General features: G+C 42.6%; 1 protein-coding gene across 1 annotated transcript in view; it reads left to right on the forward strand.

The window, feature by feature from the left end:
* tyw1 (tRNA-yW synthesizing protein 1 homolog (S. cerevisiae)) overlaps positions 1-24,292 on the forward strand; it is a 71,129-nt gene that overhangs the window by 5,354 nt on the left and 41,483 nt on the right. The window contains exons 7-11 of the mRNA XM_071905895.2: positions 1,917-2,039; positions 14,214-14,346; positions 20,453-20,505; positions 20,593-20,711; positions 22,613-22,722. Coding sequence (XP_071761996.2) covers positions 1,917-2,039; positions 14,214-14,346; positions 20,453-20,505; positions 20,593-20,711; positions 22,613-22,722 — 538 coding nt within the window. The remainder of the gene's footprint in view (positions 1-1,916; positions 2,040-14,213; positions 14,347-20,452; positions 20,506-20,592; positions 20,712-22,612; positions 22,723-24,292) is intronic.

The following is a 24,292-nucleotide window of genomic DNA, read 5'->3' on the forward strand; positions in this document are numbered from 1 at the left end:
CATATGTAAAAAAAAATACACCAATTGACCTGATGGAGACACTATAATTAAAGGTCAGAATTTCAAACTTAGAAACTGTTAAAACACTCTGATTGCTGATTGGCCTGCATCATTCATGGTGGGCGACATGTTTCTCTTGTTATTATGCTGGCATTCTACTGTATAAAGCCCACTTTTGTAAAGCCCTTACATACCCAGTTCAGTCTGGAGACATTCACTTTGCAGACAATGCTAGTGTGTGTGTGTGTGTGTGTGTGTTTGTCTTTCTATCTGTATTAGCCTTGTGATAGACTGGCGACTTGTCCATGGTGTTTCCCTGCCTCCTGCCCAATGCATGCTGGGATAGGCCACAGCCCCCCGTGACCCTGAATAGGAATAAGCGGATGAATGAAAGAATGAAGAAAGAAAAAGAGAGAGAGTGTAGTTGGTGTCTGTAATTAGGAGGGTGCCCTCTGGCTTGTGATGATGCCTTTCAACATCATATGGACGCTTCAGATATCAAAGCAGCTCTTATCACACTACTCAGGGAAGTGGACCGGCTGTGAGAACAACCTCGTGTTGCGCTCTAACAACGTGATTAAAATCAGATAAGCGCTCTAAATGTCTCAGAAAGACGAGCGCTACTCTCAGTTTATCATGTCCTGATTTAGTAGCACTGATGTCCTGCATTGTTAGGGATGGGGTTGTGTTATAAAATGTTCACGACTTTTATGAAATTTCTCATTTCCGTCAACACCAGGATGTTTTTGCAGCACGTCAAAATATCACGTTTTTGTTTTTCTCTTGTCATTCACTGAAATTATTATTATTATTATATACTATATATATATTATTATACACTTTTCACACGGAGGCAAGTACATCCACACACACACTAAGTAACTGCTTTTATACACATCACATCACACCACACACAGATGACCAGCTGTCATGGCAGCGGGCGTCTCTGAGCCGACTCGGGGCCGAGAGTTTTCCCCCTCTGTCTGCAGCGCTCGCTGCACGCAGCAGGGGTGACATTCAACCGGAACCGAGAGTAGTGGAGAACTGTGGCGAGGGGACCATCATCGAGATTTATCTACCTACCACTCATCCATTTAATCTCGCCGCCGCACATGTGGGCGAAATCGTCTAGATAGGGCACGCGCTGTGATAAAATCCTCTGAAGCGCCATAAATATGCATATGCTTTTCTTATTTAATCAGACAGCCTAAGAGAAGATAATGACGTGCAGTAAATGCGTTCCATATGGGCCCCCCTGCTTAATCATGGACAAATTTTAGATGGGTCATGGGTGTACGCATATGCGAATCTGGAATAGGCTTTACTCCACTTTGGAGGAGACTTCTGGAAGTGAAAAGACACTTTATTATCATATTACACCCGCCATTATCTTGTTTTTTTTTTCCCGTCCTCATCAATATTCTACACCACCTGCTGTCATTTACAGTTTCCACTATGCTGTCTTCCCTCTGAGTCTTGCTGTTTCCTTGTCCTCTCATCTTCAGTAACTTTATTTTGTTTTAACCCTCTCTTTGGGTCCTCCTCTCTCTGGGGCTGAAAGATATTGACAAAAAATCAAATTGACAGAAAATTGCATTTGCGATTTAAACTGCGATTCATATCATCACAAGTTTTTCCTGTCATAGATTTTTTTGAACTTTAAAATTGTTTAAAGAAAAGTAATTTTGTTAAAAAAAAAAGAAACAATGTCAGTGTGCGAATGATGAAAGTTTTTCACCAATATCGTACCAAAGATTACCCGGAGCTCTAAAACACTTTGTTCAGAAATCCATTTTGGACGCCCCTCTCTCTTAAGCAATTAATTGCAGCCTCTGCGATTTGGAAATTGCAGAAGTTCATATTGCGATTTCGATCTTTTTTCGAGTAATTGTTCAGCTCTACCTCTCTCCCTGCAGGAGGAGCTGATGGAGTCCAGCAGTGATGAGGAGGAGTCTGCCATGACAGATGAGAGGAAACCTGGTTCTGTAGTGGACGTGGAGGATCTGGGCAGCATCATGAACAGCGTCAAAAAAGCCAAGGTCAGACTCAAACCACCAGCACAGTAACGCCAATGTTTTAGTTTACCCATTAGGGACGGGACGATATGCTTATCTCGCGATACGATTCAATACGCGATATGGGGTTCACGATTCAATACAACCACGATACGATGTAATAAATAAAAGTTCAATGACAACAAAGTCTGACTGTGCAGAATTATGTTTATTTCTGAGCCACAAATCTTTCTAGCAATGGCATCGGCTTGCTAGAATGTAAACAACAATTTAAAAATGTCATTACAAAGTGCAAATAATTAGAGCTTTAGAACGATTAATCGATTAATCGATTAGTTGTCAACTATTAAATTAATCGCCAACTATTTTGATAATCGATTAATTGGTTTGAGTAATTTTTTAAGAAAAATAAGTCAAAATCTCTGATTCCAGCTTCTTAAATGTGAATATAATTCTGGTTTCTTTACTCCTCTATGACAGTAAACTGAATATCTTTGGGTTGTGGACAAAACAAGACATTTGAGGACGTCATCTTGGGCTTTGGGAAACACTGATCGACATTTTTCACCATTTTCTGACATTTTATAGACCAACAACTAATCGATTAATTGAGAAAATAATCGACAGATTAATCGACAATGAAAATAATCGCTAGTTGCAGCCCTACAAATAATATAATTTTGGATGGGAGATCTTGTGAAACTGTCATGGTCAAGCGTCTCATTTGTGATTACTACAGCAGAATAAAATGGAGCTAATATTGTGATTCATTTTTCTGCCCCACGATACGTATTGTCACATTTTTGTATTACGATATATTGAATTTCGATATATCGTCCCATCCCTAATACCCATGTTTTTCATTACAGCTGTGTTTTCCATAGATATTTTATCTGATGCTCTTATCCAAAGAGACTTAGATTGAGTTCAGTGTCTCCCTCAAAGACGTTACGCCACCTTTCCATAGCTTGGCATAACGCTGCTGCCCAGGCAGTCGAATCATCCAGAGATTTATATTTATACTTGTGTACAGTTATATATACTTAACGCTCTGCTGCACAATACTACAGTCAGTTGGTTGTCGATTCGCTACAACTGTACCGATTTCATCATCAAGCAGCTCTATTTTCAGCATTTCCGAGTTAAGGCCTGTAAGGGGGCACCATCGTGGTGTTGAGCCTCCAGCGCCTTAGCCCGACATCAGTGTGTGAGTAAAGAGAAAAGTGGTTTCATTGAAGGAGAAGCGGCAGATGGGTTGATAGACACCAGACCCTGGCAGGCGAGAAGCGGAGGCTTGCGTAAGAGCGAGGACGCCCACTTCACAGACTTGCGAGGAACGAGTGACTCAAGAAAACGGAGGGGGAAAAAAAGAGAGAGAGAGAAGGAAGAGGCATGATCGCTCCCCTTTTACGAGCCGATCTGTAAAGATTGGGCCAAAGAAGTGAGACGTGAGAGCGGGTGAAAGGGAAGGAAGAGAAATGCAAGTAACCGCCCCGTGTAATGTACCTGTGCTTTTGACTGGCATGTTGGGAAAGTATTGACGCTCTTTAAATCAGAGTGAAAGCCTTCTCTGAATTTAGTTGCTCATTGGATGTGTCATGTTGTAACAGGTGTCCAGCACATCTTTCGCTTGTGTGCCTTGCATGTTGTGCAGTGCCTAACACTCGACTAACGTTGACATGACTCTACTACACTAACTCAGTAACACAGCAGCCTGTCAAACAAAAAAATAGTTGGTGGTTATCGCAGCCTCCTGCTGTCCATTGTGTCCCGCTTCAGCACGCTGCCGCTCCTGCAGTCATGTGACAGTGACAGACTGGGAAGGAATGTCTTCGACACCTCTCTTGGGACATTTGTCACTCACACAGAGTTTAGGTTTTGTCGGCGTTATCCACAGTTGGTGCTCTTCCTTACAGTGAATGAACAGTATTGAAATTCATGAATTATTTGCCGTCCTACCTCACTTTTCTTGATCACAGTACTGCGAGAGAGCATCTGAGAAAAATCACGGTTGGGGATTTTCACTTGAATCTTGAATCTTGAAATTGGTGTCGGCGTAATTTGAGCTCAAACTGGAGCTTTAAAGTTACAGTGGAATGAAAAATGAAACCTTGCTAGCTCATTTTCCATGTCATAAACCTACGTCACAATAAATGCTGTAAAAAATGCAATATTTTTGTGTTCTTGTAGTTTTTATCAAAATCCCATTACTTTCACTTCCTGGAAAACGGGTGTTTTTTTTTAGTGGTTACTCTGGTGTGTAGGCATACATAAAAATGTCCACCAATAATACCATCACAGATTTCCCCCCCCCACCCCCCACCCCCCACCCATCATATAAGACCTTCCCATTGCTTTACATCATCAAAATGCATGAAACTACACAAGTGAGATTTTCTTGAAATGCTGTTTTATTGTGACTTTAACAAAAACGTCTGTTGTTAAGCAGACTTGTTTGCCAGCATTTGACCTCAAACCGAACTTCTGAGGAAGATGTGTTTCCTATTACTGTCTTTTAAAGCGTATCGTTGCCCGAGGGACAAGGAGTGAGCGACAGTGTTTGGTTTGGACAGGTGTGAAAGTACTTTTATGTGTTTTTCTGTAACTCAAGGGAACGCTTTAGACATCAGCCACACGTACATTTCCCCCTTTTCTATTTCATTTTTCTGCAGATGACAGAGGTGTTGTGAGAGCCCTTCTGGTCGCTAAAGTTTGTACTCATGAATGCGTAATGCTTCACGACAAAGCTGGTGTTTTGCTAACAGTGATGGATTTCAGGAGAAGCGACCACGACACAAACAGCCAGAAGAGTACATAGGTTTTTTTCAACAGATCGTTCCAGGCTTGTCTCGTCTCCTGTGACATTAATATTACAGTATATGGTGTGTAAGCTCTGGGAGGTTTGGACAGGCCCTTTGTAAGCCCTCCATGAATTTATGTATACGGCACTGCTGGGAAAGTTAAAGGCAAGTCAGATGATGACTTGAGGAACCTGGGCGGCTCGGTATTTTTCAGTTATGTCTGGCACACTGGAAGGGGCCAGACCCGCTTTAAATTTTTTATGAGGTTTCATTTCGTTTTTATGACGAAGCCGTGGATTCTCATTGTCATTCTTGTCCCTAGAGTGTTTCCTGTACATATTTGTCATGGCCAACTGCAATATTTGACAGGCCTCACCACAAATACATTTGACATTAACATATTAACAGCGCCTCTTGCATCGCGTGCGCGCGCACACACACACACACCATAAGCCTATCCATCGGCAGTTAATTTGGATATGATACTGTCCGACATACCTGTTTGGATGGTCGATGTAGGTCGGGACAAACCTACTCATGACGAGCCTTACGTAGCACGACAACAACTACCAAAATGGCAGCGCTGCCAAAGGAATTGGATGATAGCAAGCTAGATTTTGCGATTTTGTCAACCCTTAAAAAACGTTATGGCATCGATGAATTAAAACAGGAACAATCAGTTTATAAGGTCAGAAGTGAACACCGCTATGATTGTTGTTGCTCTGAGGCGTTTCCAGATTATGTCAATCTGCTTTGCTACTGTGATTGGTCAAAGATTTTGATAATTGACAACTAACACCAACCAATTGGTTGGGGCCGAGAAATTACATCAGTGAATCAGGCTTGACCAGACCGCTATGAAACAGCATGCAAATTCAAAAGGTGCTAAAGACTGCGATTCATGGGGGCTGGACACCAAGCAAGTGTTCCTTGTTTACCCCGGCCTGCCACCACTACAAATTAATTGAGAACCTGTGGGAAACCCTGTCCTGTGTAAGGCAATTCAGAAGAAAAAAAATGCTTTAGGTCAAAGGAAGGATTTGAACCTTCTCTGCTGGGGTATTGCGCTCGAATGGCAATTTTGCTACTTCTCCATGCTATGGAATCAATGTTTTTGCAGAATTTGGTCTCAGAGAACAGGCCGTGCAAGATGTAATTAGTTTGTACGTTAAACATTTACTATTGCCAAGAGACGACAAGCATTACGCCAAGCTGCAAATTAAGTGTGAACAAGGAAATCTCTCTGACTTGAGTCTGTTTGACACTAAATCAATTTCGCAATTAGCTATTCTACAGTGTTCATCCAGTGCAGGTCCAGGAGTTTAATGTCTGTTTTGTGTGACCCAGGGGTGACTCCCTGTTTAGAGTAGACTGTTGAACAGGGTTTTTTTTAATTAGTCTCAAGTCGTAGGAGCTCATTAAAATTCACTCTGTGTGTTAGCTGGGAGGAGAGAGATGAGATCACAACCACGAACACAGTTGGGTCTTTCTGGTGCTTGAGATATCTCACATCAACCCTGCAAGTAACAGATCAGTTTGGCAGAGTTTGACCACTAGGTGATGGCAGAGACTCTCAGTTGCAGGCAGCTGAACTCAAATCACTGAGTAAGAGACCTTTGGCAGCCTTAAAAAATGCCACGACATCTGATATTTCAAAGCATGCTCTCATTTTACTTGAATCGCCAGCTAATATGGTAATTTGTTGTATGAATTATCTTGGTAGGCATCAGGAAGATGGAAACAAAACAGAATTTTATACACTCTTACTCCCTGACAACCAAACTAAAGCCAAATGTCATTGGCTACCTGAATCTGTACTCAAGCACTTTGTCTATATCAGGAGCAACTGTTTTTGGTTGAGATCCAGTGCAAATTTGTATCTAAAATAACGGTAAAAAAAAAAAGAAAGTTGTGGTACTTCAGAAAAACGAATGACAATATTTTCCACTGGTTCCTTTTGCTGTGTGCTTCCCTACATGACTGCTTTCAAAATAATCTAATAATAAAATGGCGGCTATTCAGTTTTCAAATCAATATTTTGCAAGCACCACAGTTTCTTACAGATCACGTTGATATGCTTATCATTAGAAAAAAAGATGCATTGCACAGATATAAAACAGGACTGCAGAGTAACCCTAACCAAAAATGACTTTGCAGAAAGCTTCTGCACACACCCATTCACCTTTTAACCCCAATTTGTGCTGTGGCTTGAGTCCAGAAGTCAGTCTTGACTGAGCAGAATGAGACACTTCAGTCCAAATCCAAAAGAGCGTCCAGTCATGGTTCAGCATCACCATCTCTAACATTTATAGTTGAAGTGTAATTAAGTTATTAATTGGAGGAATAGTTTTGGGGGTTTTATAGTCAGATCCTAGATGGAGGACCCAAAATTCCCTACACTAAAAAGATGTCATACACAGTATTGATCAGTCAGTGTATTTTCTCACTAATGAGCCTCACTGGTTGAGGTTGCCCAGGCTCTCAAACCCATTACACTACAAGTTAACCTATTTTTGTTTGGAGTTCATTTTAGCTCATAACTACTAAAGTGCTAGTAACCATAAAGTGTCATTACTTGTCTAATTTGTTCACACATCATCTCTCATTAGCTCATGCATCCTTCAACACTTTTTTGCCGTCATCCCTCTGGCTCTTCGTTGATGGAGACCAACCCACAAAAAAAGGAAAGGGCTGTAGAGCTAAATACAGCAGGGATGGATTTATTTTTTATTTATGTCAGTTGTACTTGTAGCCAGGCTGGAATGAGGATGACTGGATGACTCTTAAACTTGATGAGTGTGTATTTCCCACAGCTGTTTTTCTTCAAACGTGCACTGCGATAGACTGGCAGGCAGGCTGTGGTCGGCTGCCAGATCGCACCCCTCAGATTTCCCCAACCCCAGTCTGTATCAATGTTTTTCTATTTGTCTCCTGCCAACTGCCAATAAGCTCAATTTCCATTATTTCTCCAACTGATTTTGCACAAACGTTCATTGAATTGCCATCTATGAACTTCATCCTGGGAGGGCCCTCTGCTGCTGCCAGAGTCGTCCATTTGTAATGCTGTAGTTGTTGTTGCGGGACTGTTGCCAAACAGGAGTGAGTCTGGAACGGATCATTAACCTAGCTGCACAGCTTTCTGGGTTGGGTTTTGATGTTCTTTAGCCCGCTGTCCGGAGGGAGTAAGCGGAGGTCAATATACGACCATCTGAAGTGGAGCGCTGCTGCATCGCCTCACAAACTGTAGCCTTGGCGTAGTTTAAATGGAGAGGAGTCTATTGAAAACTCCACTGGCTTGGATAACCATCCGTCTGCCAAATATGTGTCAATTAATGTTGTTTGTCACTCATGCTACATGCAGATAACATTATCTAGAACATGCTAGCCATGTTGCAAACATTATCTGCATTTATAAATATGTATGCTGAACATGACAAATTCAACATATTGAATTTAGTACTTACTGAAGCTTAAATATGCACACTCCATCCTCACGTATTTGGTGTTTGATCTGATTTAATCGTCACTCAGTGCCACACAGGGATATGGGTGATTGTGGTAACACTTTGCTTTGCTTTATTTCAAGTAAATATTGAGGTCGAAAAAAAGAAAATGTGGATACTTTTTAACCAGGACTCAATTTGATGGATGAAATGTATGTAAAATGGTAACTGTTAGACCTATAATACTGCTATACCAGCTGCTATAACAAAACAAAAAAACTATCGGTATGGCCGATCGGTATCGGCAGATATGGCTCAAGGCAATCGGCGATCGGGGGCAAAAAACGTTATCGGGGCATCCCTAGTTTTCTCCTGAGGAATACTAACATTGTGGCTTTTTGGCATATTTATTTCAGTGCATTGAAAATCAGTATGTTTTGAAAGCCCGCTGATCAGTAGTCTGTAAGAGTTCTCTGTAGCAGCCCAAAGTTATCAATACTACAGAGTCCAGTCAATACCAACACTCACCTGGCTAAGATTAATGTGACCTCTTTCTAACACAGAACAATTACCATTAAAGGATCATTCATTTCATGTGCAATTTAGATGTGTGTTTAATTTATGATTAATCCAAATATAAAACAAACGAGAATCATTTGGATAAGAACACCATATTTAATTTTTTTTGGCCAAATCACGCTCCTTTACCTTATAATACAGCACTGTTGTTTTTAGTAAGTATGTATGACAGAGAATTATGAAACTCCCATTCATTTAGCATAAGCAGTGGCTGAATGTTATGATGTGTGGCTTTTACTCAGGAACAAATATTTCCAGGTTTCAGCGATGCATTTCAGGTTCACCTGGCCAAAGAACCATCTCAGTATCATCAGTAAAATGAGAATTATCATTTAACATGACCTCTGCTGCACAATGATAAGCTGTCCACTTGATAACTGCTCAGCCGCACCACCAAATGACCACACAGCGTTGAGGCTAATGGGGTTACTGACAATCTCAATGAAGCAGGGTTTGGATAGTAATGGAGATCACTGGGCTGCAGAGCGTCCATAATATCTGGACTGGAGCAGTGTGGAATGGGACAGTGACATTGGCTAGTGCTGGAGAGGCTCAGTGTTGCTGGCTGTCAGCCTTTATCCAGTCCTGGCAGGCAAAGCTCATGTTCCCAAGCCTGCTTTATTTTGTTTCTTTCCATCTTTCTGTTTGTCTGTCTTATTGTTTTTCCTTGTCTTTATATGTTTGTGTCTCTCTTTCTTCATGTCTGTGTTCTTCTCCTTCTCCACCGTCTCAACTTGATGGCTCTCTGCTCTGTTTCCCTCTCCCTTCATGTATGCTTTTTTCTTCTTCCTCTTGGCCACCTGCTCCCTCTGTGTGTCTCTCTCCGCTGACCGTCTGCGTCAGCCCCATGTTGTGTCAGGGATCCAGAGCGCAACACGATGCTGTGAGATGTCCTAGTTCTGTTACTCCAGACAGGCCCAGGCATGACTGGGCGTCTGTGAGCTCCAGAGCGAGGGGGGCAGGCCGAGCGGTGGGCACCGGTGACCGGGGCCAGATGAATCTCCAGGGTTGCACACACGCACCGCGGGGACAGATTGTTGCACTGTTGGCTCCATGTTGCGTGTGCTGTCAGAGTTTTGCATGTCACGGATGCAGTGAGTGAGGGTGGGCATCTGTGCAGGGTGAGAGTGGCAAACCAGCAAAGACCTCAGCCATTTTTGGGTTTAAATTGCTGCGTTTTACCTGGGTTGCACAGTTTTCAATGTCAGTTGAGATAACTGGCGAGCTTAAATGGCCATTTGAGCCACAGCCTCCTGATGATTGCAGCTGAAGGTAGTTGATGCTATCTCACATCGTTTTTGTGTGTGTGTGTGTGTGTGTGTGTGTGCGGGTTACTGTACACCTTCACTGATGACCAGAGAAGATCATGACTCATAGCATCCTTTAAACCACCCAAAGTAAGCACCACCCTGTGTATTTGCGGAGGGAAATTAGGTTTCCAAATGTCATCCGGCACAACGCCTAATCCTATTCCACTGTGAAACGGGAGGTAGGAGGATTCTGACACAGCATGATGGCTTACTTATTCGCAGCATCCCCTTTCGACAAAGGAGCCGCTCATCCGAGGGACAGTCGTGGCTGTCAGGAGTTTGGAATCCCTCCCTTAAGCGCGGCTGAGGCTGGTTGATGGCGGGCACGCTCCTCCGCTCCGGCAGATACCCCAGCTGCACAGGGGAGATAGAGCTGCTAGATAGCTACAAGGGCTTAGACTCATCCAGGCGGAAGCTGAAAGTACACCAGTGTCTGGTTGATAAGCAGCCAGAGACAGATGAGCTCCGAAGCCAAACACCTGAGGTCATGCTCAGATGCACATACATGGGTTGTGTATATACACGGCTCCCGTTAGGGCCCGCTCCGTCTAGGCTGATGTCTGCTCTCCCTGATGCTCGGAGCACGCCCTGCATTACAAAGTGTGTGGGATGACGAGAGCAGGATCACACACTCGGTTTACAATGGAGTGTCCTGGATGTGTGTGACTTCTGTCAGCAGATCATTTGGGGTTTGGATGGCAGTCATTAAATGTGTTTAAAACCTCTCGGCGTAATTGCGGGACGGCTCCCCTGTTGAAGCTCTGTGTGCGCGTTTGATTGCCTTTTGATGAATTGAGATGGGGCCACAAATGTTTTCACTTTAAAAGTAATTGAGGGATCCTTTGATAAATGGACTGACAGCATGTCACATCTAAACATGAGTTCTGCATATATTTTCAGGCTGTTTCATTATTCATGTTTTTCTTAAGCCGGGTGATAGTTCAGTATGTACTGGTGATCATTGAAATGAATGAGAGCAATGAAAGAGTTTGCCTTGCATTGAAATCTGTGATGTCACACCACAGGCAATCATTTGGAAAAAGATGGAAAAGGTGACTGTCAGAGAACCCACGGGATTTTCTGTGGATATGGATGTTTTTTCCCTTTCAAAACTGTTCACACTAATTATTTCCCCACTGTTGGGTGGTTTCATAGTGTTAGTGGCACACCTCACAAGTGTTGAGAGCATTGTGGCGGATGAACAAGGGTCACACAGCGTCCAAAAGTAGCAGTGAGACAGTCTCTGATGTGAGAGACACCCGTTTTTCAAGGATTGCACACACACACACACACACACACCTCTTCCAGCTACTGCTGACAGAGTATCAGGCCAGTGATAACTAGCCCCTGATGAGCGCTGCTGTTCTGAGAAGATGACATATAGATCCCTGTAGACGGGTCCAAGCAGTGGCAGCAGTACAGTAATTGGATTGGGCGGAGCTGTCGCTAAACATGGCTAATCTCCAAGGCTGGTCGTCCATCACTCCTTTCTGAAAACTAATACCTACTCCCATGCTCCGGGAAACTTTCTGGCAGGAATTCATCAATCTTCTGTGTTGTCTGTAAACAGTATATCTCTAAGAAGTGTAGATTTACATAGAATATGTGGTGTAATGTGCAGCAGTGGACGATTGCCCCTAGGAGAGTTGTTACTCTCACAAAACAAACAAGCTGCAGTGGCTTTCCTATCATAAAAGAGAGCTATTATGGTCAAAAGTCCAACATTTGTCTAATTAGGCTGTAAACCTTTTAATGAGTTTCACTGGCCAACTGGACTGACTTATATTAAACTAGCCAAGTCTGTGCAGGTCATTGTATCGTGTTGCTTTTGCCCAGTGCACAGGGTTTAGATTTTCCTAATGTCTTTTCCAGCTTTCATTATGCTTTTCTGAGCTACAGTCCAGACACAATAATGCCTCAAAAATGGTTATTCCATGCAATGGTTAATGGTTATGTCACACAGAAAGTCATGCAAGGACTTCAGAAAGAATCACATAACCCTTGATCTTCACAGACCCCTCCAACATCAAACACTTAACTTAGGAGTTCTTTGGAATTGCACGCTTTTAACTTGGTTCTTTAAAGTGATTAGCATCAAATCATGTGCCGACTACCAAAAACTCAGTTTGGCTTTTTTAGCCGTTCTGGATACTGTTCCCTGCCGTTTTGAAGTTGGAGCTGTGGCTTTGAAACTAGAAAACCGATCGTATTACAGTGCAATTTTTGTTCGAACAGTTATTCTTCGGGGTCTTTTCTCCTTTTGTATTCACAGTGGAACCCGTATTGTTCCACTGACCTTCTCTGTAGCTGTGGCCAAGTTAATACCTTTGAAGACATTCAGCTCGCACCTCTCATTAATTGAATCAGCATCGGCACTTCAGGACTTCTAGTGTATTGTGGAGGACGTTGTGATTAATGTGCAGGTTGTAGAGCAATGTCCTACACATCTCTCCATTTGTCAGCATTGTTATGGAGGGAAATTGAGAGCCGTGATGTCAATGTCACACAGTGACTTATTGCCAACCCCCATGAGCCTTAACCAAGTCTGCCAGGACATAATAAAGGGCTGTGATAATTATGCAACATGAAACCACATAGCCATGAGGCCGTGGCGACCGTCCGTCTCCGTTCATTTCAATTCATTTTCCAATTCATTTTCTGATCTTTCAGAAAACGGACAGAATAGATTTAGATATAGAGTCTGTTGGGCTGTTTTGGAACGTCAACATGGTGGGAGAGGCAGAAATACAGCAGCCTCACACTTTGCTCATAACAGAGCTACTTCATAGAAAAAAGAAGAAACAGACTGTACTGTAAGAAACTGACCTGGAAAACCTACAGTCACCCCAACATTATACCAGGCTTTCTCAGTTTTATCTTTGCTTTGGTCGTACTGTTGTGTCTGTGATCGGCTCTATTTTTTCCAAAACAAACGTAGGAACGCCTCTGATTGGCTAAACGGATTGTGATGAATCCGCTAGAAAAGGTTCAACTGGGTCAAAAAACGGACGGTAAGCTGACAGACGGACGCGTCATCAGCTCTGTCCGGACAACAGACAGCTCTTATTGAAAATGAACTGAAATGAACTGAGACAGACAGACACAACGGATCAGTGTGGCCGCGGCCTCAGGAGGCACCGATGAGGTCACACTGACAGGTGATAGCAGTGTGGTCAAATTGTCACTTGTTTTACTCTCATGTATTATGTATAAAGCCTTAGCATGAGCAGAAAGCACTGCTGCAGTGTAAAATTGCATACTTGTGGTAATCATGGTTGTGGTGTTTGTTTGTTTGTTTGTGTTGAGTGTTGTGTTTGCAAGTCCTTATCAAATTGGTGAGAGAACATTAATGCAAAATTGACACCTTCTCATTTCTTACACCGGAGAAGGTAGGAAATAGTAGTAGTCATCAGTGCACATCTCAATTAAATAAAGGAGCAGAGAATCAATTTAATCTCATTAAGTAGGCGTTGAATATGCATTCAGTTTCAAGCCTCCTTACTTTTGTCTATTTACTCTATTCGTGTTTGATGTGCTTGAGAAATGTGGCAGTGGGTATTTTCCCTATGTCAAGGGACATTTTTAGCATAGAATTTATGCCCAAGAGGTGGTGAGTTAAATTTTAATGGATCTTTCATTTTAACAGTCTTTGCCCAAATGGAATAAATGAGGAATTTAATTTAACATGCTATAATGTTCTTGACTGTGAGATGGGATTATATGTCCTTAAGGGGATGAACCTTATAGTGCCTCCTACACCAGGTGATGGCAATTATTTTTGTTTTGTTTTTTTAATATTAGCTTCCGATTAGTCTATGGGCTGTGAGACAGCCATTTTGGATGTATGTACTCAAGTAAACCTGACTAAGGCTCTTTCAGCCGAAACACGTTGGTTTTTAATATTAAAGCTTTGTTTCCCGAGAGAAGCTGAATTTTTTTCTTTCCTTAGCATAGAATTTATAACGTTATTCATAATCACCATGACAGTTGACAGAGTCTTGACTTTTCACAGATGCCTTCATGGATATAAACATGAACTAACCCTGGTCTGTGTGTCTGCCACAGAGCAAAGATGAGGGCCAAGGAGACGGCCAGATGGTGAAGCTATCCAAGTTGAACGGAGTGAAGAAGAGTGAAGATGAGGAGGAGAGAAGAGAGATGATCACCCCCGCCCTCAGGAACGCACTGACCAAGCAAGGTGAGGAACTGCAGACTGCACGGCTACGGGCTTTTGTTTTGTAGCCCTGTTTGGTAACGATTTGAGAACGGGCAGAGTCGGCGGTAGTCCAGGGTAGTCCAGGGTAGTCCAGGGTAGTCCAGGGTAGTCGTGCTGTTTAGTCGCACCTGTAATCGTTATGTGTGTGGAAATGAAAGACTCAAATCTCTCTCCTATGATCCCAGTCGGCAGCGTCACGATTAGATCAAACATGTTTGATTTTATCGGGCCTCGTCAAAGACTTGAATCTTAACAGCAATTTTCAATAGCCAATGAAAACGGAGATTGCGACAGACGAAGCAAGAGGGGAAAAAATACGGAAGTGTAAACAAAGAAAAAGAAAAAGAAACCTGAATGTCTTCTCAGTCTTTTTTCCATGCAAATCGCAGCACAAACTTGCAGAAAAATCACATTCTTGCGAGTGCAGGTGTACCATGAAAAATCACATTCTCGCGAGAGATCATCACAAGAGACTGCTCAATGTTTTCATTGTTTTTGTCCCAATTGCCTGGATCCAAAAAAAAATGGGGGTTAGAGCTCTGGTAAAACACTGTATCTGGGAGGAGTGCCTTTAGAGAGTTTGAGTGAAATCAGACAAATTAAAAACAAAGATAACATGGACTGAACTGAACCTTGGCCTGTAGCCTGCACCGCTTCAGTTGGTGGTACAACTTTATGAATCTTTGGCACATATGCACACAGTCACTTGCAAAAGAACATCTGCTGGGTGTCACTGGTGACCATGGGTAATATATTCAAATTACCTAGTCTGCACTGCTTTGCAATAAAAAATCACATTAAATAGACGTAGGCACGCCAGCTGCTTGCGAGCACATCCTTAACCTTGCTGTTTTCACAAGGGCGGAAAAGTTATAATTCACTTTAAAAACATGAATGATGAGTCAAACCTAACAAGCTTATGCAAATTGCCGGCGGAGAAGTCAATTTAACCTTTTTTTGCTGAAACGTATTTTAACCCATTATCGAAGTCATTGACATGGGTGTCGATGTTCTCCAGCTATTTATGTCAAGAGCCTAAAGGGTTTTTTTTGTAATTCGTCAAACCTCATGTTTACTGGCCTCAAATGCTAATTACTTTGGCGTACCATGCAGAAAAAGTATTAAGTCGGCATCTCTCGTTGGATTATGTTAATGTCCTCAGCTTTTTTCCCCCAGTATCCTGCCAGAGAAGGCAGGCTGTGGTGCTGCATGTGGAGAAGCGTGGAGCCGGGGAATGTGTTGCCTAATGGCACTTAATGATGCAGCGCGGTCCAATTACCCCCTCTGCCTCCTCCACTCCTCGGGGTCCAATCCCAAGAGTTTTACTCTCCTCTTCTCCACAACACACTCTTGCTTCTCCCACAGTTGCAGAACCTCGACAAATCCACTCCTGGTGGGCGTCGAGATGGCGATTTGGATAAATTTCCTGCTTAGAATAATTTAGTTTCAGGACCATGTTGTTAGTAAAGGTAACTTAGTAGTTACCTTTACGGAAGAGAAAAAGTTTAAGAATAGAAAAGAATCCATATATTTTGAATGGTGTATTGAACAGTACAGAATATGTGTCTAACAGCATCAATTGAGAGCAAACAGAAATTAATTAATCAGAATTAAAGAGAATGATATTACAATTGCTTTTGTCCGTTAGTGAGAGAAGACTTGAGTGAAGCATTTCTGGGCAGGCATATTGTAGGCCAGCTAAGGTTGGGCAGAGATTGCCGGTAGATTTGGAGAAACGGCTAAAAATCCCACAGGAAATAGTGAGCACTCCCTTAAGGCCAGACTTGGTGTTCAGAGGCACAGCGGATTTTATATTTTGTGGAACTCGTGGTGCCATGGGAGGACGAGGTAGATGAGGCATAGGAAAGGAAAATGCTTGAGTATTGTAATGACTTACAATTACAAAATGATCCTCAGAGGGCTTGTCTGTGACTCGGGTTGCAGCCTGATTGATGCGTGCTGTGGGTCCTAAACCAGTGTCTAAACATATGCTGTTTACACTGCTCAGTTAATTTATTGCTCACTTAAGTCCATATAATCCATAATTCACACAAACCTAGAGACCTAACCCTAACCCCTACCACAGGTCCACAAACCTCGATGCGGTCAAAAAACTGTGTGTTTCTCCCATCATGCAACACCTCACTAGCTGCCTCTGCCACCTCATCTATGTGCCGATCCCTGAGCTCAGTACACCACCCAGTGTGCAAGACAGGTATTATGTTAACAAGTGTGCAGACATTAATAAATATAACCAATGGAAAAAGATAGAAATGGCTGCAACAGGTATATTGAGTTGGCAGCAGAGGAGGAGCAGCAGGATTCTGGATTCTTGATTCTGAGGATTTGGAGCGAAGTCCTAGAAGAAGAATAAATTAAAAACAAACAAATCAGGTTTTTTTGCTGCTTTAAAAGAGGACGCGGTGCTGCAAGCCTCATCTCCTCAGGTAGGTCGTTCGGCAGGTTAGGGTCTCTGACTGAAAAAGCCCTGTCAGCCTTGGTCTTTTGCCTCAACTATGGAACAGCCAGAAGGTCCCTACGCCCAAAAAACTCCTCGGCATCAGGTAAAAAAGTGTTAGTCTACACCCTCCGTGGAGCACATTGGAAATTGGCAACAACAAAACGGGGAAAAGAATAGGGAAAAAAGACAAAAAAAAACCCTGAATTTCTTCTTCTTTCTGTCTGATGGTCCTACATTTTTGATGGTATTGCGTGATGATCACCCTGGATTATGGCAGAAGGGGCTGTTACATCACTTGGTAAATGAAGCTACATGTAATATATTCATATTATTCTGTGTATAAGAGCGACAGGCTGCTGACACACTAGCTCAGTCTGGACCGTTTTACTATCCCCTCTGTATTTAGCCCATTCACCAGGGCAACAGTACAGGCCACTTGTAGTCAGCAAATGATCCCCCGCTGTTCGCTTACACAACGCTCTATAAATAGACTCTGTGAGCAAGATTTTTGCTTCATCTGACCAAATGTTGACCCATTTCATGTTTTGTTTTTTTTATGTTGGCAACAAACAGTCCCTGTGGACGCCGGTTTGTTTTATTTGGAATAAACGTGTGAAGGATGAAAGTGTTGGCATTGTTTAATGATCTTGGGTCTTGGAAGGCTGTTGTTTTTCCGTATAGACTATTCCCGGCACAACGTGGATGCCAACAGTCATACCTCTGTTGGATACTCTCTTGTCTGAAGTCCAAGGAAGTTTTAACGTAACACTGCTCTTTTTATAGAGAAACTAATTATTTTTTCATCAATAGAGCTGAACAGACTTGAAATTAAATTTGTACTTAATCCTCAGATGATGTCGTCAATATTTCAGTTTGTATTAAAACTTGATGGATGAAGTTTGCTGCCAGTCAATATTCATTACTCATTCATCCGGACTGGGTAATGAACACAGAAGACAGAAGAAAAAGATAGAAGTGTGTTGTTGGTCTACTGACTGTATTGATATTGTAGCACTCTCTATTACACTGGGTTTCTCAGACAATTCTACATTAATTCATTATGACAAATAGTAATATCAAACTGGTTTCTGACAAAGAGAACATCCTTTTCTGTGTAACAGTGTTTTAATAATGATTTGAATATTTTGGGAGCACAATGAAATTTTGGAGCAGATATACAGTATATGCTAACATTGTTACACACAGTGTTACACAATGTGTCATTTGTTTGTCGTCTTATCATTGCTGCAAATACATTGTACGTTTGTTTGTAACAAGTTATGAACGATAATATTGAGTTGAACGTAAAGCTAGCAGAAACAAAAAGAAGATACCTGACTAGACCTACATTATCTCTGTAGAATGTTGCTTTAAGAGTTGTTTTGTAATCTCTTCACAGAAATCGTAAGTTATCTCTGGGGGAGGTGTACAGTTTGAGTTGAGATGTAGTTGGTTGGGAGGCTAGTTGTGGACTTGCCCCTATAGTTATCTCCACACCAGGAGACTACAAGGCCCCCAGAGGATTATCCTGCACTGCTGTTAAGCTGAATTTGTCATTATTTTCTCTAGCATGGAAGCCTTGAGGATGGGAGATTATCCATGGCCGCATTGTACTCCCCGATCAAATAGAAAGAAGGCTAACAGAAGCACCTTTCCTTTCTTCTCTCCAACCACCTCCCCCTCACTTTGGTTCGATCTTCTGCATTTATCTTTCACATAAAAGGCTACTGAGGCATCGGATGTTTTCCCTTACAAACACAGGAAGGGAAACGGTCCTTAGATTAGGATCAGCAATGCTTCATAAATCATTAAAACTGCTTCCTCTCTGTGATGCCTCCAGTCCTGTTGGTCTGGGTTTAGGTGTGTTCATGTGTCTCGTAGCTGCTAGGTACGAGGTTAGAGGAGGACACGCGCTCTCAAGGTATTTTCGGGTGAAAAAATGATTTGATGTGGGTCAGCGAGAAAAGGGCAGTAAACATCAGGTGTAGAGCAAGAAAGAGATTGAGTCTGGTGTTTGTGTGTGTGTGTGTGCGCGTGTGTGTGTGGTTAGATTGATTTTTTTCTTTTTCAAAAGAAGCGTCCTGAATCAATAGCAGACCCCTTGTTTCAATTAGATGGTAAATGGAGAATGAGTATTCCGACATTCAGCCGGTTGGAGGTATTTATAGCCTGGATGAAAAACATCTATATTTGAGTCATCCAGCATCAGACTTGAGAACCGTGAAACCAATGAGAGCTTATAAACGCCCTGACACAAATTGGCTGCTGTGTGTTAATTAGACATTTAAACAACAAATGGCTGAACGGCAACTGACACTTGTGTAAGGTTCCAAAATAAAAAGCTACCACGTGAAATCAACTTGTATACAACCTCAATACCTAAGAATGGATTCTCTCTCTTACCATCCACACCAGGCTGTTCTACCTGGCGTGAAACTTTCTTTACACATTGTGACTTTTAAAGCGAGCGAGATGGTTGATTTCCCCATAAGCAATCTCTTAATATCATGTTGTGGTATTTCTTGAGCAGATTAAAAGATGCAGGGGTAAATTCATAAAACTCTGCAGTAACAGAATAGCGCCGTGCAAAATCCGCGACCCGGTAAGTTTACCTAATTCATAAATTTACCACAGCTGCGAGTACCGTGAAGGAGCCAGAGTGACAGCCAATCAAAACCAACATGTTAATTAAGCTTTACATAGTCAACACCGTGTCATTGCCATGGACCGCGTAGACGTGTCAGAACGGCAGAGAAAATAACCTCCTTTCTCTTCATGCACTCCTGCTGTGATTGCAATGTTGACCATGATCAACCGAATCATATCAGATGGAAACTGGCTTTTATAACTGCAGTCAGAGCGGTAATTAATAATTGCAAAGCCAGTGTGTGAGTCATATTTATTGAACATTTTGTGTTGTGTTTCCAATGATAATTAATGGCCTGGGACACAATATAACGTCATCTACTGATTTTTTTTTAATCCTTTAAATTTATTTTCATTAGTTAAGATGAATTTCTTCAATATACCGTCTGACGAGAGCAGGTGGTGTTTTTTGAGCCACGGTGTCCTTCTATGAATCGCTTTCACAATATGCAAATGATCAAAAGGGGTGGACGTACCGGATAAAATCCTTAACGCTAATAACAACCACGTTTCACGTTTATGAATGAGAAAACACCCCGGAGGAGTCACCCAAACATGGCCGCTGTTAGCCAGTTGCAGGAGGCGGTGGTAGTCAAGAGGTTAGAGAGGCGGGCTTGTGACTGAAAGGTCGTCAATTCAAATCCCAGAGTGGCTGAAAGAATCTAGGTGGAGAAAGTGAACATGAAACACTTATTTTTTACAGTCTATCTGGCCAACAGTAGAGGACTGCGGCACTGGGCAGCTCCCAGGTGTGAAGGAGTGTAGCTGTGTGAGTGTTAAGTAGGGCATTGTTAAAGTAAAAGTTTCTTTATTACTTGTGCGACTACATTTAATCACATAAAAAAGAAATCCAGTTTATTCCAATGTATTTACACATATGTTAGCATTCTTCATCCGAAACCAGCCCGTGTGGTTCTGGTTCAGAAGTCGATTGAGAGCCTTATTTCTTCTTGTCTTTCTTGTCTTTCTCTCTCTGCACAGGATACAAACTAATTGGAAGTCACTCGGGAGTGAAGCTTTGTCGATGGACCAAGGTAATGTCATTTACTCTTCTCAGCAGAGCATCGGGCTTTTTGACAACCGCACAAACCACATAAAAGGTGTTTGTTTCTGTTTCTCAGTCCATGTTGCGGGGGAGAGGAGGCTGCTACAAGCACACCTTCTATGGCATCGAGTCCCACCGGTGCATGGAGACGACCCCCAGCCTGGCCTGCGCTAACAAGTGTGTCTTCTGCTGGAGGTGGGTGGCCCGAAGAGCGAAGCCACTCTGCAGTTCAGCTCTGCACTTTGTAATTGGTTTCACACTCGATGCGACCGGACTGGTCCTGGTGGTTTGGGTTTCAGTCAGGCTGAATTTGTCGCTCAATTGCTTAGGCTCGGGTCAGGCTTGGATGCGAAACTATTTTTAAAAACTATTATCAGCAATTTGTCATTACTAATTTTTTTTGACAGTTAATACAGTGATTCTCAACCTTTTTCATATCAAGGACCCCTAACTTAGTACACATTAGAGCCGCGGACCCCCATTTGATGAGATTTCCTCTCTTGAAACCAAATCTGAGAATATTGTTATTGTTAGATTTGATTTTGTCCAGAATTCCAAGACTATCTGTATTGTAAGTAGAGAGATAACAGAGAAACTATGATCAAAATAGTCATTCTTCTACATTCTGTAATTGTGTTAACTTCTTGTAAATGAAATAATGGTGAAGAACAATTCATCAATTTGCTGGGGACCCCCTGGAACACCCTCAAGGACCCCTGGTGGTCCCGGGACCCCGCGTTGAGAACCACTGAGTTAGTAGACGCCGGCTTCACAGAACATCAGGTTTGGGTTTTTCAGGTTGGGGATGGGCAAGGCTCTATTTTTCAGGCTCGAGTCACCCCTAATATATTGGTGTTTAGTCGCTTCTGCTATTTTGCTTTACTGCTTTATTTTGCAAGTTAATGCAAAATTTAAGAATATCCCATTACCTCGAACTCTTATATAAGTTGTTTTTAATGATGTAGTTCCAGAGTTCTTAAACATTTTTTAGCTGCAGAATCCTTATGAGAAATTTAGTCTCTAGCCTTAGGACACAGGCTCATTAAAACACACTGCTGCTTTAACCATGGTGGGATCCGCCACAAGTAGGCTGGCTGCCCACAGCTTAACAAACCAGGGCGTTGTGTATTACTCTCTGCATACTTAGTTATATTCTTGTCTAAACCCAGCTTCCGCACCTCTTGTCTGCCTCGTTAGTCGAGACCGCTTCCCGTCATTGAGCGATGCCGTGTCTCTCGACTGGCGGCGAACGAGCTGGTGATTTACGAGCCGAAGACTTAACGGCCGGCATAATTGGGAGGCCCGAAGGTGGATGCTGATTCATTATGACACCGGTGGCGAGAGACAGGGGCCCTTTACCCCCCTCAAGTTCCCTTTTTGAAAGGGCGACTGTTTCGAACACTGTGAAAGGTCGCTGTCAGCGTGTGCTGCGGTGAGCGGCTGCCCTGTCACCACAGATATGCCAGTCTCTGTTAAGGCCGCTATCTGGGTCGACAGGGAGTAAGCAATTTCAGGGCAAAGAGGTATCGTTATAGCTGCCCTCGCCGTCCACCTCTCTGCAGCAACAGGTGGCAGTAGATTTGATGGACAAGGGAAGTGTGTGTTGTGTGTGTGTGTGTGTGTGTGTGTGTGTGCATCCTGGGAGATCCTCATGATAGCTTAGGACACGTTGTTGCCCCTAGACATCATATTCAAACAGTAAGAAGGAGCCACTAACGCCCGAGCAGAGGTGCAGTTATTTACAGTAGGATGCACTCTTTAATATATTTTTTCTAGCAGTGGGAGTCAGCCTGGCACTCACAACTCACTTCCAATTTACGAATTCACTTCTTCGTGTCTTGATATTTGCTGCCCTGATGCTAAATCTACTGAAATATAGATTATATCTCAGTCGTCTGTGTTAAATGATCCCAATCTAATGGCCTGAATCTGTCTAAATCTAAGTAATAGCTTGGAGCGGTCCCGCCTATCGGCCGATACGTCAAGTTTAGTATTCGGAACAGGCGGTGAATAAGTGGTATGGTTGCGTCCCTAGCTGAGTGGTCATGTCGGCTCTCATCTCCTCACCTCTCTGTCTGTGTGCCTCCGACCACCAGACATCACACCAACCCCGTGGGCACAGAGTGGCGCTGGAAGATGGACCCTGCTGAGAAGATCCTGCAGGACGCGCTGGAGAAACACCAGACCATGATTCGGCAGTTCAGAGGTTGGTGCCGCAGCGGTTGATGGATACAAACGTGATTTTTCTCTCTCTCTTTGTCCATCTCTACAACACAGAAAAATAAAGGTGCCAACTGGAACCGAAAATGGTTCTTCGGAGTGATGCCATGGAAGAACCATATCTGGTTCCACAAGGTCCTTTAAAGAACCATTTCTGCATTCCTTTTTCCACACACACACACACACACACACACTCCGGACCATGGAGGGGGTATGGTTATTTTCCAAATTTATGCCATCACCCACTATCCAATAACTCAAATAACAATTAAGAACCTCTCCGAAAGAACCATATGAGAACCACCCACTAAATATAAAGTGGTTCTTTAGTAGGTGACGGTTCTTCGTGGAACCACACAGCCTTTTAAAGAACCAGTTAAGAACTCACATTATTTTTCTGTGTGTATAACTTTCTGTTTATCTCTCCCTCCCTATCACTCTCGCTCCATCTGTCTATCCAGCTGTCTGCCCATCCATCTATCTGTCTCTCTATCAATCCGTTACAGCGTTGAGCGCACATCGTACATTTTAGTCCTGCGCCTAGAAATAAACAGGAACACAACGGCCCAACCGCACCGAGACACCGCGTCATCTTCGTCATCTTTGTCACACACACATCGCTACTTCACTATCCTCAATTTACTCCTCCTGACCCCATTTAACCCTCTGTCTAATGAAGCAAAGTGAAGATCAAAACGCTGATGTTTCGTCTCGTCACGCCCCTGTCATACTGCATCATCAATCACTTTTCACACACACACACACACACACACACACACACACAAAGCTGATTTCCCTGTCTCGGCACCTCTGCTGTGTCCTGTTTGTCACAACTTCACTCTTTATTGTCTCACACTTCCTTATCCATATTTTGCAGTAGCCTCACATAGGGCTGTCTATTAGTTAAATTGGAATTATCTCATGTTTTCTGTCAGCAGAATTTGTCTCGTATCCAAAGTTTATTGGGTTCCATTTGTACAACTTGTACCAATATTGCAGGCATTTGGGATTTATTTTCTCTGGCTGGTGGAAATATTGGCTGAGAATGACTTTGGATACCCACAGCTCAGTCGAAAACAGCATCATGTGATCATCCCATCAATATTCCCTAAGCAGCTTTTTCTTTGACAGGTTTTGAGAAATACTGTCAAAATATGTTGGGAAGACATATATCAGAATTTCATTAAAGCAAAATATTTGAAAGGACTGTAAGGTGATTGAGAGGTATGGTTATATACGATTTAAACCACCGGTCTTGAACTATTGCTTTTACATTTTCCTCTTGTCACCTTTTATTTGATGTAAATGACTTGTTTTTCAGTGTAGTGGTTGTTGTTTGGATTCTGTTGTTTTTTATCTTGTTTGTGTTTTGTTTTGACCTGCACAAAGGGTTGCGGATCAATATGTTTGTGCCTGACGTTCAAAGACAAAATTAACACACATACACACACACACATCGTAAATAGATTTTAGCTTCTCAGCAGTACCTTATTTTGAGCATCTTCAACCTGAGTATCAACTATGACACAGCAATAAGCTCCTGGCTCGCCCCGTCC

The sequence above is a fragment of the Centroberyx gerrardi genome, chromosome 6 (genome assembly GCF_048128805.1).
Source record: "Centroberyx gerrardi isolate f3 chromosome 6, fCenGer3.hap1.cur.20231027, whole genome shotgun sequence".
NCBI classification, from domain to species: Eukaryota; Metazoa; Chordata; class Actinopteri; order Beryciformes; family Berycidae; genus Centroberyx; species Centroberyx gerrardi.